This window comes from Rhincodon typus, chromosome 9, assembly GCF_021869965.1.
Source record: "Rhincodon typus isolate 14 chromosome 9, sRhiTyp1.1, whole genome shotgun sequence".
NCBI classification, from domain to species: Eukaryota; Metazoa; Chordata; class Chondrichthyes; order Orectolobiformes; family Rhincodontidae; genus Rhincodon; species Rhincodon typus.
Window position 1 is genome coordinate 44,633,320 of NC_063340.1, and position 16,005 is coordinate 44,649,324.

The window sequence follows — 16,005 nt, forward strand, 5'->3', positions numbered from 1 at the left end:
AAGTAGTTTGACCAATTGAATTGAACAGCGTCTTGCATATACGTTTTGAAATAAGAAAAAGTTAGGGTCTAGGTAGCCTTTGTAATATAATTTTGAGGTGTCTGGTCTGTTCATAACAGATGGATGAACAAATATAAGGACTGCTGTTATAAACCAATAACCCAGGTGAAATGACAGAAATTGAACAATATGCCATTCATCTTCTATGAAAGGCATATGAAAGAACCAGGAAACAACAATAAATATTGAATAACGGTGACTCAAGTTTCTCTTTGACTCATCACTGAACATCTTGACATTTTTGGCAAATTTTGAACAAAATCTTTTTTTAAAAAGTGCTATTCCCAGCATTGTTTTTTGGTCTGTCTCTGACTATCAGTACCACGTTTTCAATATTGTTCACGTTGGAGATATGACTAAAATGGGTGAAACTATGATTGATAATGTGCCTTGAAACAGATTTCATCTTTGATGTTAGGGTTATTCCTCACGTTCCTTGTAATACACCCTCCACATTGTTTTCCCTAGGGATGGAAACTGGATTCAGTATCTTTCTTACTGGGATTGTTGTTTATTTTAAAATTGTATTATTGCCTCAATTTTTGGTTCATTGATTTATCAGAGGTTATTTGATGGTCAAAAATGTTTTTGTTAAAGTGCCAACTTCAGTGTTTAGTCCTGAAAAATATTGTGCTTCAGGCTAGAAAATAGCTGTTCAAAGTGAACAATTGATGAGATGGAATGTATGGAAAATCAGCAAAAGACACTATGGTTTTTAAGTGATGTTGATTATACTTTTTTTTTGTGTAGTGAACAAATAGTGGTAACATTTGATTTCTATCCTTACTTTCCCAAATATGGTGATACATGTATTTCCAATGTCTGTGTGTATGAAATGTATTTTTATATTGAATGTTCGATTTGAATATAACGTTGCACCTTACCTATTTTTAAGGCTTACAAAATTTTGTTTTTTTGCAGGGCTCCAACTTTAATGACTTTGGAAGAGACCAAACTCTGTACTGGTGTTAATTATGGTATGTTGCAGAAATACATGTGTGTCAATTTTTATTTTCCTGACTCCAAATATGAATTATTCCATAAAGTCCATTTTTAGAAATGCTTCACTTAAAACTTCTAAGAAAATAATGCTGGGGTAAAATTACACTGTCTTTCTAATGTTAGTGTTCCATTGATCATCTTTACTGGGCCATTGCAAATGTGAATGTATAGAAAGTAGAAGTCCCGTTAACGATGATATATGTAAAAAGTTTTGTTTAATTGAGAGACTAAAATAGCTTGTTCTGTTTGTGCAAAATCATTATGTAAACCAATGGGTTTAAAGTGGTAAGAATTGGCAATGTTAAAAAATTATTTCATGCAATATTAATTAGCAGTAAATATAAGGCGGTTTGGAACCATTCCATTGAGACTTGCATATTGCAGGAAGAAGAGGCATCAGTTCATCTATATCCACATGGCAAAAATATTTAGGCATAAACAGACGCACAGAGACACCACTGTATTATGTAGTTTTCCTGTGCTGTAAACCTTTGCCAGCCCGGATGGCATTCTTCCCATTTGCTGGAGGTATGTGCAATGAGCCTGGTGTAATTTGGCTCCAAATTAACAGGAATATTGTGGGCAGTTTTGGTTTCCACTTTTAAGAAAAATATACTTGCATTGGAGGCATTACAGTGAAATTCACTAAATTAAGCCCTGGGCTGAGGGCGTTTCTGTATGATGAGATGTTGAGAGAATTGCCTATATTTTCTGGAGTTCAAAAGAATGAGAGGTGATCTCCACTTGCTGTAGTAAACAAAGTGAATCTATTTTGCTCTTTTTGATTTGGATTACGTCCCAACCAAAAAAAGTTTGATTATTAAAAATCAAAGCATTCCTGCTCATTGCCTACTGTGCCTGCTGTAGTCCTGCTTCTGAATCTGTAAACAAAAGGGCAGTTGAGATGTTGGTGTAAATCCTGGATTCATTTGACTTGTTCTGTAATTTCTGATTGTTAGATACTTCAAGAGAAAACTACCGGGAGGCAATTGCTCAAGTAATAAGGAAACTGTTACGTAAGTATCATGCAAAAAGAAGACATCTGTTTTGTTTTAAGATTATTATCTGATAATTAGCAGAAAACAAGGAAATATGGAAAATAGAAAAAGGATCAAGTCCCACATCCTTTGCTCAGCATGCCAATATATAATGTGTCCTAATTCTTGCATGTTAAAGTTCAGATTGAATCACTGCTACTTCTATTACTATCCGCTCCCCACCTCTCTCTCTAAATCCCCCCCCGCCCTTCGTGTCAAGTAGATGTAATGGAACAATTTTGCTGAAGGTGTAGTTATTGCAAATACAATTTAACACATGCAAATGTAATTCAGGAATAAAACACTGAAAAATGTGAACTTTTCTTCTATCCTTTTAGACCACATGTTGGATAAATCTGAAGATGACACTAAGTCTTTATTTGTAATAATTAAGGTGAGAATGGAAGCAGCATTTTGAAATTATGCATTTGATATCATGATGGTTAAGTTGAGAACATTGACCAGTTTGGAATTGAGCCTTCCTGGCAGATGGTATGTTCATACCTGCTATAATTAGTTTCAATACCCTTAGACTGGGGAAGGAGAGATCAGTTTCCTTGTATTTTGTGTCCAGTCATTTTTGCCAGAGAAAATACGATGCACACCAAAATAGTCATCTGATGTTCGCCAACGAGGCTCACCTAAAAATGGCCATATGATAGTGGATCATAGCTGTGGCCATACATCTGTATGGATCATTACCTTCAGAAGAAAGGGGATTGTGACATCTGATTTCTGTTTCAAAAAAAATTATGCTATTAATTTCAGATCATGGGGGACTTGCTGCAGTTTCGTGGTTCTTATAAGCATGAGTTTGACTCTAGATGGAAAAGCTTTAACCTTGTGAAAAAATCCATGGAGAACAGGGTAAGAATGACATCTTTACAACCCTACTGTTCCTTTCAATATGAGTATGTAGTAACAAGATTGGGAGTAGGCCATTCAGCCCATTGAGTCTACTCTGCCACTTAATACAATCGTGGTGATAATCGCCATAACCTTTTTACATCATCGATAATCAGAAATATATCAACTCCTACTTCAAAATACTCAAAAGACTGAGCTTCCACAGCTGTCTGGAGTAGAGAATTATGAAGATTTTTAACATGCGTAAGAAGATTTCTTTTCATCTCTAACCTAGATGGTATCTCCTTATTTTAAATTCTGTGCCCTGGTTCTTGACTCCATAGCTAGAGGAAAGACTTTGTAACATATTTTGTTTTCAATGAGATCATCTTTGATTCCTCAACCAGTTTGTACCAAGTTTTCTCCATCTCTTTTTCACAGAACAGTCCCACAGTCCCAGGACCAGAGGTGGTCACAGCAAATCATATTAGCTCCACCAGTTCCCACATTCTACAGCTGCAACACATTGTCTGCCCATTCTATTTTCATTAATTTGGGTTAAATACAATTTCTTAACTAGACTCTTTAGCTGAATGTATTGTTAAGGAAGTTTCAACAATGCACTTTGAAAAACAGCATGATTGGAATAAGTTAGCATGGTTTTATTGAAGAAAAATTTGCTTGACAAATTTGAGTGAGTCTTTTGAGAATAGAGCTGGTAAGTTAGATAAAGAGAATTAGCTGTTGTAGTATTTCTTGACTTACAAAAGATATTTGATACAGTGCAGCACAAATGGTTAGTCAGCAAGTAAAGAGCTTGTGGAGTTGCAGGTAATATATTATCGTAGATAGAGGAAGAAGAAAGTGGGCGTAAAGGAGTATTCATCAGTTGGCAGGCAGTGAGTAATGGAGTGTCAGTCAATGTTTAGGCCTCAGCTATTTACAATCTGCATTACTAATGCAAAAAAAAGCTAATGATACAAAGTTAGGTGGAAAAGTGGGATTTTGGGAGGATGCACACAGGCTGTAGGGAGATAGAGACAGATTAAGTGACTGGACAACAAGATAGATTATTATGTAGGGAAATGTGAAATTACTTGGTCATTAAAGTTTGAAGCTTGTCATTATTGTTCAGAGATTTGGGTGTGCATGTGCATTGTGTGCAGCAAGTTAACATTGTGGGTACAACAAGTAATTAGGTTAGGCAAATGGTTTGTTGGTCTTTTTTGCTAGGGGACTGGAAAAGAAGAATAAGAAGTCTTGTTACAATTTTACAGCTTTTGGTGAGACCACAACAGGAATATTGTGGATGCTGGAGAATCTGAGATAACAAGGTGTAGAGTTGGATGAACACAGCGGGCCAAACAGCATCAGAGGAGCAGGAAGGCTGACGTTTCGGGCCTAGACCCTTCTTCCTGTACCTGGTTTGCTTCAGGACGTGGTCGAGCAGTTTCAAGGCCGAAGAGATTACGAGAGAGTTGCAGTGGGAGAGAGATCCACTGAGGTTGTTTCGGAGGGAGGAGGGTAACTTCTTCAGGGTAGGCATCCTTAGAAGAGGCTTCGCAGTGGTGTTAAAATTGTTTGAGATAGCAGGAACTGCAGATGCTGGAGAATCTGAGGTAACAAGGTGTAGAGCTGGATGAACACAGGCCGAGCAGGAAGGCTGACGTTTCGGGCCTAGACCCTATCTGTGAAACAATTTTAACCCCACTGCGAAGCCTCTGTTGCCTGAAATGAATAGAACTAACAGAATAATACAAGTTGCTGCAACACAAGTCTGTGCAGAACTTATAAAGTCAGTACTAAAATACACTTATGATACAAAATACATTCAATCACTACATATTAAAGTTCAAAATAGTTAGAAACTAAATGCACAACCGATCGTGTTAAAGCTGTTTTACTTCAAAGCTTCTACAACAATCCTCCTGCAATCAAGCCTCATAATTGGGAACAAAGCCATTAGCCTATGACCTTTGTTTTTGAGCTTATCTGTATGGCTTTTTTATTAAATCATGGAATGTGGGCATCGCTGTATAAGCCAACAATAAATCCCTAATTGACTCTTAACTGCCCTCTGAGTAATCACATTGCTCTGTGGATCTGGAGTGAAAGGACATCAGTGGACCAAATGGATTTTTCTAACAATCAACAACGGTTTCATAGTTTCTTCCAGATTTTGTTTTATTGGTATTCTAACTTGCAACAGTAAGTGTTTTACTTTGACCACTATTAAAAAGAATATTGTGAACGCTTCAGGTTGGATGAGGCCAAAATAACTAAATCATTGTTAAACATGGATTTCATTATGTACAGACTATGCTCAACCAGCCTATGCTCTATGCCTCCCGAAATAAAATGTTTTACTGTTGATATGATTTTGCGAATGAGCAGCATGTGCTAAGTAATCTAGAGGGATTTTTTTGTGTTTTTTGCTCATTCACGGGATGAGGGCATTGCTGGCTAGGTCAGCATTTATTGCCCATCCCTAGTTGAGTCAGCCACATTGCTGTGGGTCTGAAGTCACATGTAGGCCAGACCAGGTAAGGATGGCAATTTCCTTCCCTAAAGGACATGAGTGAACCAGATGAATTTTTCTGACAATTGACAGTGGATTCTAGGTGGTCATTTGACTCTTAATTCCAGATGTTTATTGAATTCAAATTCTACCATCTTCCATGGCAGGATTCGAGTCCAGGTCCCCAGGGCATTATCTGGATCTCTGGATTAACAATCTCGTGATAATGCTACGAGGCCATCACCTCTCTGACAATAGCAAGTGTGGCAAGAGTGACATTAACAACTATTTTAAGTTAATTATTTGAGCTCATAACATGCCTCAGTTATGCTTGCTGTTAAGAACATGTGTTCATACATGGACTGCTTATCTGCAAAGAAAATTAATGTGTTCAATTTGCATCTTCTTTGAATTATTTAGTAACTTGAGGAGCCAGTAGTTTCTTCTTGTTTTCTCACAACAATACCTTGGTCAACAGGACCCTTTTTCTGCTGTGCTGCAAATTGTTGTAATTGTTTAAAATGTGACATTCTTGGTGTTTGTGATCAGTGCAAGATGAAAAGCTTCGGCAACGAACTGTGGTCCTTTTCATGGTAGCTCCCCGCAGAGTTTCTGTTTCCACTTCTACACTTGAGCTTGCTTTTAATCAATTTATACCTACATCCCATTGGAATGTAGTCAAGGTTTAATTTGAAATAGTCTGAGTCAACCTATTCTACTCTACTTAGTATTTTGTCTATGAACGTTTTTCCAAAGCTCCATTTTTTGAAGTGGGTGCAGCATAGATTCATCAGAATGGTACCAAGACTTCAAATGTTAAATTATTGAGGAAAAATTAACGGAGGCGTATTCATTTAACAAGTCCACCTTGCTTTCCATTCCCTTTTTAATCTATAAAGTACCTTTTGGATGTTTTTCTAGATGAAAGGTTCTGCGTAAATGTATGTTTTTACTTGTAGCTTCTCATTTTCCAGCCCTTAAGATTCAAGGTTACGAAGCTTTTCCTCACAGCTGACATTAGGGTTTGTGGTCCTGCTGTGAAGCACTGCTGAAACTTGAATATTTTCATTTTACCTTCATAAGAATTAACAGTTGTATGGAGCTGAAGCTGAACCTGATCAGTGCTATCTGGGCAGCTTTACCTCAACCTCACCTGTACCCTTTACTGATTTAGCAATGAGGCTCCCGTGTTTGTTTTACTTTTATTTGCTAATGATTAGAAACTTTCAGTATTGACTTTGGTATCAGTTTCTTCAATAACCATAACTAACATTATGGGAGCATGCCTTTTTTTTTGTTTCTTCCAGCATTTAAGATCTAGCACTTGTATGTTGAAATTTATGCGCTATAGATTTGGTTGCTTCCCCCTAATCACTTGTTTTTCAAATTCACGTCAGTATCATTTATTCTATGGCCACCTTCTTTTGTTTTTGAATTGTGATCATTTATGTACACCAGAATAGTCAGAGCACAGCGTTGGTTCTTTGTGCATGCCACTCAGTACGACTTCCAGATTTCCAGTAACACATACCTATTGTTTCATCTATTTCAGGTAATTCCTTATTGACCTACATATTATGCTACGTCACTAACTCTTTTGCGATATTGTATCAAAATTAATTGTTTTTCTGATTCTTTAATATACAGCTGCATGGAAAGAAACAACATATCCGAGCACTGCTGATCGATCGTGTAATGCTGCAGCATGAGGTTTGTACAGACTAGATTAACTTGATTCTTTTATTCTGCTGGAATTAATGTGAATACATTTTTTTCAAGCTATATGGATATAAACTTTTGAATAATTTTAATGCAGTAATTTCTCAAATCTGTTATAATTTCAATGTTAAACCACCAGAGTTTGTACCAAGTGATCATTGTTTTGCTTTTCATGTATAGCTGCGAACTTTGACTGTTGAAGGCTGTGAATACAAAACAGTACATAGTGACCTGATGCGAGATCTCCTGCTTTTGTCCACCAGCGCATACAGTCAGGTGACTCCTTTTAATTCTTGGAATTTATTGCATCTAATATTTGCAGTCTTTTTCCCTCTACTAATCTGAATGTCTCCCTGCCCATTTTTAATAATCATAATCAAGCACTTTTCCAGCTTCCCTTTGCCTGTACAGAAGGGTAATTCACATTTGTTTATAGCAAGGAATTCTACATTTTATCTGTTAAGGTGTAGCTTTCCCTTTTTTAATTATTTTGTTTTCTTTCCTCCACCTCCCCCACCACACGCTTTCTAATCAGTCCTCTCCTGAAAACTCCACTCCAGTGTGACTCCCTCTTTATATAAGGCTATGTTAGATGGTCTGCCAACTCTTGATAATCTTAAAGATCTCTATCTGACCACTTCTCAGCTATGCTGGATAAAATTCACTATTTTCAACTTTCTATTCTCTGATAATATTCACATGAATTTCTACTGCTTTCCCGTATTGATGTGAGCATAACCATATATTAGGCTAATTGCAGCCTAGTTGAGGTCTTGCACGAGTTAAACATTACTTGCTTTTATTTGTCTTCAACGCTTCTGATACCAAGCAAAGAATTTTATTTGCCACTTCTGTGGTGTTATTTATTGGTGCTGCCACTTTCCATGTTCAACGCAGCTGCACTAAACTTCTCTCTTTCCATTTGTAGGACCTTTTTCCACTTGTATTTGTGTGTAATACGTGAGATCGTAGCTAATCTGATGTTCTTCAACTTCCTGCTTTAACCCCAAAACCCTTGATTTCCTTACTGATTAAAAATCTGCAACATTCTTAATAACCCAGCCTCGACAGCCCTTTCTGCTAAAGAATTCCACAGATTGAGTAACTCTGAGCAAAGAAAAAAGTCCTCCTCCGCTCTGTGTAAAATGGGTAGCCCCTTAGTCCAAAATTATGCCCTTTTGGACCTAGACTCCCCACAAGGGGAAACAACCCTTCTGCATGTACCCTTTCAAGTCTTCTACGAATCTTGTTTCAATAAGATCTACCTTATTCTTCCGAATGCCAATGAGTACAAGCCCAATCTCCTTCCTACCTGGGATGAGCCTTCTGTGGACTGCCTCCAGTGCAGTTTTTCTGAAATGTAATTTACAAGCAATTTCTTGCTAATATTCCTTGTAGTTTGCCCTTTCCCTTCATATTTATCATCCGAAATAATGTGTATATTGTAATTGGTATTGTCACCCCCAAACAGTATCCTGTCCAAGAAGCTTCACTTTACATAGCTTTTGCTGTCTGTCATTTATAGATGTCTATCCGTAAAGCCATGTGTATATAATACCTCGTGCCATAATATTTGCTGTATGTCAGTTTTTCTAAGGCTTAATGTGCAGCAAATCCTATTAATATAATTAATTTAAATGGTTAGAATTTGTTTGTTTCCTTTTCATTCCTTGGCATGTTTTGGTAATCCTGAGCCATACCTCCTAAGATACTGTTGATAGGAACTCGGGACATTTCTGTGTGCCAAGGTTGCTTTGAAACTGGAATCATAGGGTGATAGTTAGAGACCATTCAGTTCTTTGTTTATGCTAAATCTTTGAAAGAGCTATCCATTTGAGTCTGCCTGATCTTCTGTTTTGCCAGAGCCCTTGAATTTGTTCCACTAAAATTCCGCATTACAGACCTTCGCACCACGCTAGGTACAGAATCTTAGGGGTAAATTAGAAGAATAGAGAAATAAAATGTTCAGGTGGTATATTTCAGACCATCATGACAACTTGTGTTGTTTGTTTTTCCTTGAGTCACCTCTGGTTTATTTATGAGCCAGTTTAAATCCGTTATTTGATTATTGATCCTTCTTTGACCTGTTTTCTTTTAAAGTTCTCCTGGAATTTTCATATTCAGTTACTATATAATGAACAAGGCATTTATCATAAGCTTCTTTTTTCTGTTTCAATTTGGTTTCTTTAATCATCCAGGCAACTTTGGATGCTTTTCTTTTCACCCTTCTGGAAATACACTCAGCCTTCGCAGTACCTTCTACTACCATTTCTTTTTATGGGCATCTAATTCCTCTCTCACTCCTTTATCTGCCAGTCTTTAATTTCCACTCAGCCCTGATCCCATTTTAACTCATTGAGATTAGACCTCTTCCAATTGGAAGTGTTTTCCCGTATGACTTGTCTTTCTGTTTTCATAATTATCCAAAACTCACTGTTATCACCATTTCCAAATGCTCACCGTGATGCATATTTCACTTGTCCCACCTAATTTTCCTCTGTTTTACCTAGGTGTCTGTTCCCTGTGAAATTGGTTTGAACTTTTTCCATAGCACCATTTAACCTCCCTCTAATGGCATTGGTCACAATGTTACCATTGATCTTACATTGTTGCTTCCTGTAAAAGAACTGGTCTCCAATGCCCAGAAATCTGAAGAATCTCCTTACTTCATTTGTCTAGCCAGACATTAACTTGGTTTAGCCTACTGCTCTTACTAGCACTTGTGACATAAGTAATCCAGAGATCGCTACTACTTAAGGTCTTGCTTTTAAACTTCCTCCATATTTCCTGAAATTTATCTGTAGGATTTTAACCTCTTCCTAGATGTGCCATTAGTTAAAGCCTGGACCACAATGTCTAGGTATTCCTTTTCTTCCATGGCGTTGTCTGTCGTGATAGCTCTATACCTAGCAACATGGGGACAGCACACCATGCAAGACTCAAATTGGTCATTGCATAAATTGCTTGCCCATCTAGTCTACAGTGCTTTATACGTTGCTTTGCTTCCAGTGCATCCATTTTACCAAATTGTCACGGATTTTCTATCAGTTACACCACCCTGCAGTGCCATCACCTCGTGGGTATTCAACTCTGAAATCTAGAATTCCAGTCTCATGCTCTTAAATGTTTTGCTGGACCCCATTTGGTTATAGGGTGACCACCTTTTAGAATGTCCGCTTCAGGAATGTTTTTGCATACATTCTGCAGTGACTCCAGAAACCCTGAGCTTTCAAGGAAAAAGAAAAGGCATTGTCTTAGATAAAACACACAGACACATGTGGCATACTGAAGTCCCCACATGACAATTGCTACTATATCTAATGAGTGGTTTTAGTTTATTATTCCCTCGCTCAATATTTATGTATTCCAGGTTTTTAATTTAACTCCTTTTTTGAGGTTATTTGAAGCCTCTTATGATATTGGTAGAGACCAGTAATGTTAGTTTTTAGAATCTGAAAAATTTTACCACAGCCGAATTTAAAAAAGCAACTGTCTATTTCAAACAACTGCTCAGACCTTTGAGTATAGGAATTAACTCAGTTACTTATCATCCAAACCAACTTCTCTTCATTTTCCTCCTGCATCTATTTGACTCTGCAAAATCTCACATCACTTGCTTATCAAAAATTAGAAGATCGATCCGAGTACTGCTTTGTAGTCTCTTGTAAGAATTGAGATTTCTCATGGCTTCCACTTTTTCAGGCAAGATTATCCCTTTAAATTTCCTCTAACTGTCCTACTGTTCAACACCGGATTCTAGTATCTTATGCATTGCCATCTCAGATTGGAGGTCTCTTGATTCTAATGTTTTTCACCGCTATTACAAGTTGCTGTTTAAAACTGTTGTAAAATGAAGGATTTTTAACCCCTTTCTTTGAACTGCACAATTTCAAATGAGCTATTTAAGGGAAATGTTTTCTGTTCTGCAGTCCAAATGTTCTTGAGCCTGAAACTAAAATTTTTTTTTTCAGAAATATTTTTTAACTTTAAATAGAGACTTGCCCTGAGAAACCTACTGATTCCTACATTTAACTTCTTCACTCCTTTTGCTGTCCTATCATTTATCTCCGAGGCTGACGGCCAGCTGTGTTTTTTTTATGTGATCTCAAGTTCATGAGGAATCGAGCCCTTAAAGAGACCATCACCTCGGGATAAAATATATTCCCCCGCCCCATATCAAATTGGCCATCATGCCCCTGCGATTAACTAATGATTTCAGTTATTTACATTGTTACTTCTTGGTTTCAATTACTTAGCATCTCCTTCCCCCAATGCATGTAATTTCTCTTTCCTCCTTCTTGCTAATGTATATTCTTTAGAACCATGAGTTACAACCAGTTAGCCAACTGCCAATTACAATTGTTAACACACAGCAGGGGCCCACTGGCAGTTGATTGTTGGTTGACTGCCACCACCTTGCAGTTTTATTCAAATTAAGAAAGCTTGGTTAAATTTCAATTTGGTTTTTAAAAAAACTTGTGTTACTTGACCATGAAAATTCATACTATTTCCACTCTTCCAAAATTGCTATTGTTATTCTGCTTAGCAAGCAATAGTATTCAACAGATTTTCCCAACTCTCACCAACTTTGCGCCCATATGTGCGTCAAAGTAGCAATCTCAAAATGCATTCTACAGTTTTGCATGTAAACAGTAACCATACATAATGACTTGAATTCAGAGGCTCATACACTGTTATACAATGTTTCGTTTATACATTTCTTTTCACTGTTCATTTTCCTCCTTTTGTATGTAGGAAAGTAAGTAGTCTTTTAAGTGTTTAACAATTTTTTTTGTGGCTGTGAGCTATGGTACTTTGGAAATCTATGGTATAATAAGTGGTGATGCATCATGTTACACTACAAGTAGTGACTGGGCTTGTTTCCACTGTTAGTTTAGAGCAGCCCTGATGTTTCCTATTGTGAATGAGCCCAGACCTAGGGATCTGTAATTCAAAGTTGGGGTCATCGTTTTAGGACTGAGATAAGAATCTTTCTTTCCCTTGAAGGGCTGACTGACTTTGGAATTCTGTCAGAACTGCTGGAGGCCGGGTCATTTAAGATCATTAAGCCAGTGGTAAATGGTCTCTGATTCCCTTGTATGATAAGAATCTGAGGGATAAATGAAAATGTGGAATTCAACAGAAACAAATCAACCATGATTTTGTTGAATGGCAGTGCAGGCTCATGTTGATTGGTCTACTTCTCTTAATTTGTATATTTGTAAGCTTTGGCTGAGTTTCTATTTATTAAGGCTTTTATCCTACCTTTCTAAGGTAAGTGGATAAGTAAAGAAATAATATAACAAACAGTAATGCAGACAAAAGTAAATGCTTTAATTAGACAATATGATGGATGAATTATGCAGGGAGTATTTGAAGTATTATCTGTTCTTGCTTTTGTATGACAAACCTTTTCTGCAAAATTTTTGAAAAGGCAGTTTGGTGAAATGGACCTTAACGCACTTCATTTTATGTGTAACAACGTATAACTAACTTGCAACATGTTTATCATTCATATTATTTACTTGATGTATAAAAAGCAAATGATATAATGGAAGTGATTAGAAAATTTGACATTAGATACACGTTACATATTAAAATGTCAGGTTTATAATTCATTACTCATTAAATGATTCATTCAAGAAGTTTTTTAAAAAATCGTAATCTGAAATGTGTTTTATGTTGTGGAAAAAAAGTCCTGCGTTTTCTGAATAGTATATGCATTTGCAGGTGCGTAGTAAAGCCCAGCAGGTTTTCTTCACAGCCTTGGGGACTTACAATTTTTGCTGTCGAGATCTTATTCCACTGGTGCTGGAATACTTGCATCCTGAGAAACAGAATATAAGTCAGCAACAATTGAAAGTAAGTTTTTTTTTGATATATTTTAAAGAATTATCATAGTACCGATATCAGTCCTATTACATCAATTTGTACATGGTTCTTCTATTAGCAAATGTTCCATCTGACTTCATGTTGTCTTTGTATTTGCCAGTAGTGTATTTTTATACCCAAAGGCCATGACACAGACTGGTACGTTTGAGACTAAAATATTTCTTCTGTGTATGTTTCAAACCAGGGTGCTTTGTACTGTCTTCTCGGTAACCACAATGGAGTCTGCTTGGCCAACCTACATGACTGGGACTGCATTGTTGCTACATGGCCAGCAATAGTCTCCTCAGGGCTCAGCAAAGCAATGTTTTTGGAGAAACCTTCCATAGTTCGTTTATTTGATGATCTTGCAGAGAAGATACATCGACAGTATGAAACCATTGGCCTAGATTTTGGAGTAAGTAATTATTGATGCTCTTATTGGGCAAATTTCTGGGAACAGTTTTTCTCTGCTTTGAATGTAAGAAAATGCTCAACTTTTGAGCATGAAGTCAAGTTTCTTCATACTGCTTAGACTTCTGGGAGCTGCTGGTGGAGACCAGTTGGAGGACATGAGCCTTAGCAGTGCAACCATGCTAATGAGGCAGACTGTAATTTCTCTCCTGTATGCTTAGAAGCCTCTCATTTTAGAAAGCCAGGGAGAAGTAGGGGTTGGGGTCCATGTTCAGCTGCTTTCAGATCGAAGGGAGAGTTAGCAGCAACAAGGTGGAACCAGGAAAGCAATAAGCATGTTCAAGTAACAGACCCAATCTTTGGGGTTAAAGTCTTCCTTGCTGCTATTTTTGGATAACAGTTTGACTGTTCTAGATCTCTGTCAAGCAGCAATTGGATTTCTATCAACCTTTCTGGTTGTAAGAGCTTATCAGGGAAGGACAGTGCAAGGATAACATCTGACCTAAATAATGTTTGGAACCTATAATCCATGTGATTTCATGTCAAGTCATTTGGAGCTTGGGGAAGAGAAATGACCTTCAGGGGTTAAGATGCATCATTCCAAGCTTGATTTGCAATTTCTGTTGATTATTTCACATGGCAAATTTTCATTTGTGAATGTACAAAAAATGGGAAAACTATGTAAAGCTAGCCCTGGACAGTGTCCATTATGTAAACAAAAACTACTTATTATTTTGAACTTACACAAAATATTTTGGACAATAATTGTTAATTTCCTTATGTGATTTAAAAGGTTATTTTAGTAATAAACTTGTAGCTCATCTGTTCAGATTTCAGATCGTTGTGTGGAACTTGGTGCATCTCTGTCCCAGGCATCAAACCCAAGTTCTAACTTGCTGCTTCTCACTGCTGAAGAGATTGAAAGTGGAATTCAGAACCAAATAGCAAAAAATGATGAGGCCTTAAGGTAAGTAGAGAATAGTCAACTCAATTCATGCTGTTTTTAGCATCGATAATAAATTGGTGTTCATGTATTCATTTAACGTTGAGTTTCATCTTAACATTTTTTGCCAACTTTCTGCTCTGTGACCTGTAATGTGCACATGACCATTTCCCTATTGCCCCTAGTCCTACCATGTGGTAAAGGCTGTCTCACCTTCCATTGTTACTTACAAGGCCCCTGGTGATTGTTGTGACCTCAGCTGTCCTTTGCTGTGGTTCTCAGCCTGCCCCAGCCAGATTCTTTATCTGCCGTGGTACTCTGCCCAGTTTCCCATTGGTTCCCATGCTAACCCACTCACCTCCCATCCCAGCTATGTTTTTATCTGGTCCATGGTTTTTCTTAACTCAAGTGCAGCCTCCTGTTGTTCTTTGAGATGCTGCATTTGAGACTGGTCAGTGCAGATAGTCTTGGCAAGCTGATACTTGTACTGATCAATGTCTGCCAGTAGATGGAACCTGGTCAGTCTTGAAAGTACAGTACTGTAGGTATGTAATTCTTGTAAACAACACAATATTTTTAACTGTATATGGTGTTTCCTTTTACATTTAGTGATTTTATATTGGAAGTTAATTCAGCAAGGAATACACTGTGTTACAGTATTTCAACCTGGCTGTTGTTTATTCTGCACAAATTATCTGCAGGAATACAGCCCTGGCATTAATTAGTTCCTATGGGAAACCATGCTTCACTTAGTCATTTTGTTTAAAGTTGTGATTTTTCAGGAATGCCACCATTGTTTTAACTGGAGGAGGGGGGGAACTGTCTGTAAATGAAAAATTAGGGCTGTGTTCAATGTTGTTCTTCATAATTAAGAATTCTCTTTGTTGTTTAGGAATTATCAGAAGCTAATTGATACCTTGTTGGACATGCTTGACCAGCGGAACTTGTAAGTTTTTTTAAACCAATATAATTTTTTTTTTACCTGATAGCTCAGTCCACTGTCTTGTAACTTTTCCAGTGTACCACATTTAAAGTTTTTGACAAGATTTGTAGCTTGGGTTGTGGTTGAGGTTGTAGACTCACTTACTTGCTGAGCTAGTGTGTTTAATTGCAGACGTTTCGTCACCCTGCTAGGTAACATCAGTGTGCCTGATGGTGAAGCATTGGTGTTTTGTCCCGCTTGTTGTTTATATGCCTTGGTTTGCTGGGGTGGTTGGCATCACTTCTGGTTCTGTTTTTCACTGGTTTGTATATCGGGTCTGGTTCAGTCTGTTCGTTGAGGGGGTTTCAGTTGGAATGCCAGGTCTCCAGGAATTCCCTGGCATGTCTCTTTTTCGCTTATGCTATTATGGAAGTGTTGTCCCAGTCAAATTCGTGTCCAAGTGTAGGGATTTTAAAAGATAGTTAGAATTTCAACTAGGAGAGTTATATGCTGATAGTTCATAGTTTTGTTTACAAATAATGAAATTTCATCACAGGTAATGAACAGTTGTTCTCGTTAAATATAGGAACCTGTTTGCAGTTAATTTGATTCCATTAGATGGATCAACTGGGGAATTTTCCTATTTTGGTAAAATAATTGAAGTTTTGTGACGGCT

General features: G+C 37.3%; 1 protein-coding gene across 6 annotated transcripts in view; it reads left to right on the plus strand.

Annotated features, from left to right (window-relative positions):
- Positions 1 to 16,005, plus strand: part of LOC109914746 (proteasome activator complex subunit 4) — a 148,556-nt gene that overhangs the window by 76,842 nt on the left and 55,709 nt on the right. For all 6 annotated transcript variants that reach the window (XR_007262862.1, XR_007262861.1, XM_048600865.1 and 3 more), the window contains 10 exons: positions 982 to 1,037; positions 2,022 to 2,078; positions 2,438 to 2,493; positions 2,868 to 2,966; positions 7,111 to 7,173; positions 7,363 to 7,458; positions 12,913 to 13,044; positions 13,259 to 13,468; positions 14,295 to 14,431; positions 15,300 to 15,353. Coding sequence is in view for 4 of the 6 variants with exons in the window: in XM_048600865.1 (XP_048456822.1) it covers positions 982 to 1,037; positions 2,022 to 2,078; positions 2,438 to 2,493; positions 2,868 to 2,966; positions 7,111 to 7,173; positions 7,363 to 7,458; positions 12,913 to 13,044; positions 13,259 to 13,468; positions 14,295 to 14,431; positions 15,300 to 15,353 (960 nt within the window). In the remaining 2 variants the exon portion in view is untranslated. The remainder of the gene's footprint in view (positions 1 to 981; positions 1,038 to 2,021; positions 2,079 to 2,437; positions 2,494 to 2,867; positions 2,967 to 7,110; positions 7,174 to 7,362; positions 7,459 to 12,912; positions 13,045 to 13,258; positions 13,469 to 14,294; positions 14,432 to 15,299; positions 15,354 to 16,005) is intronic.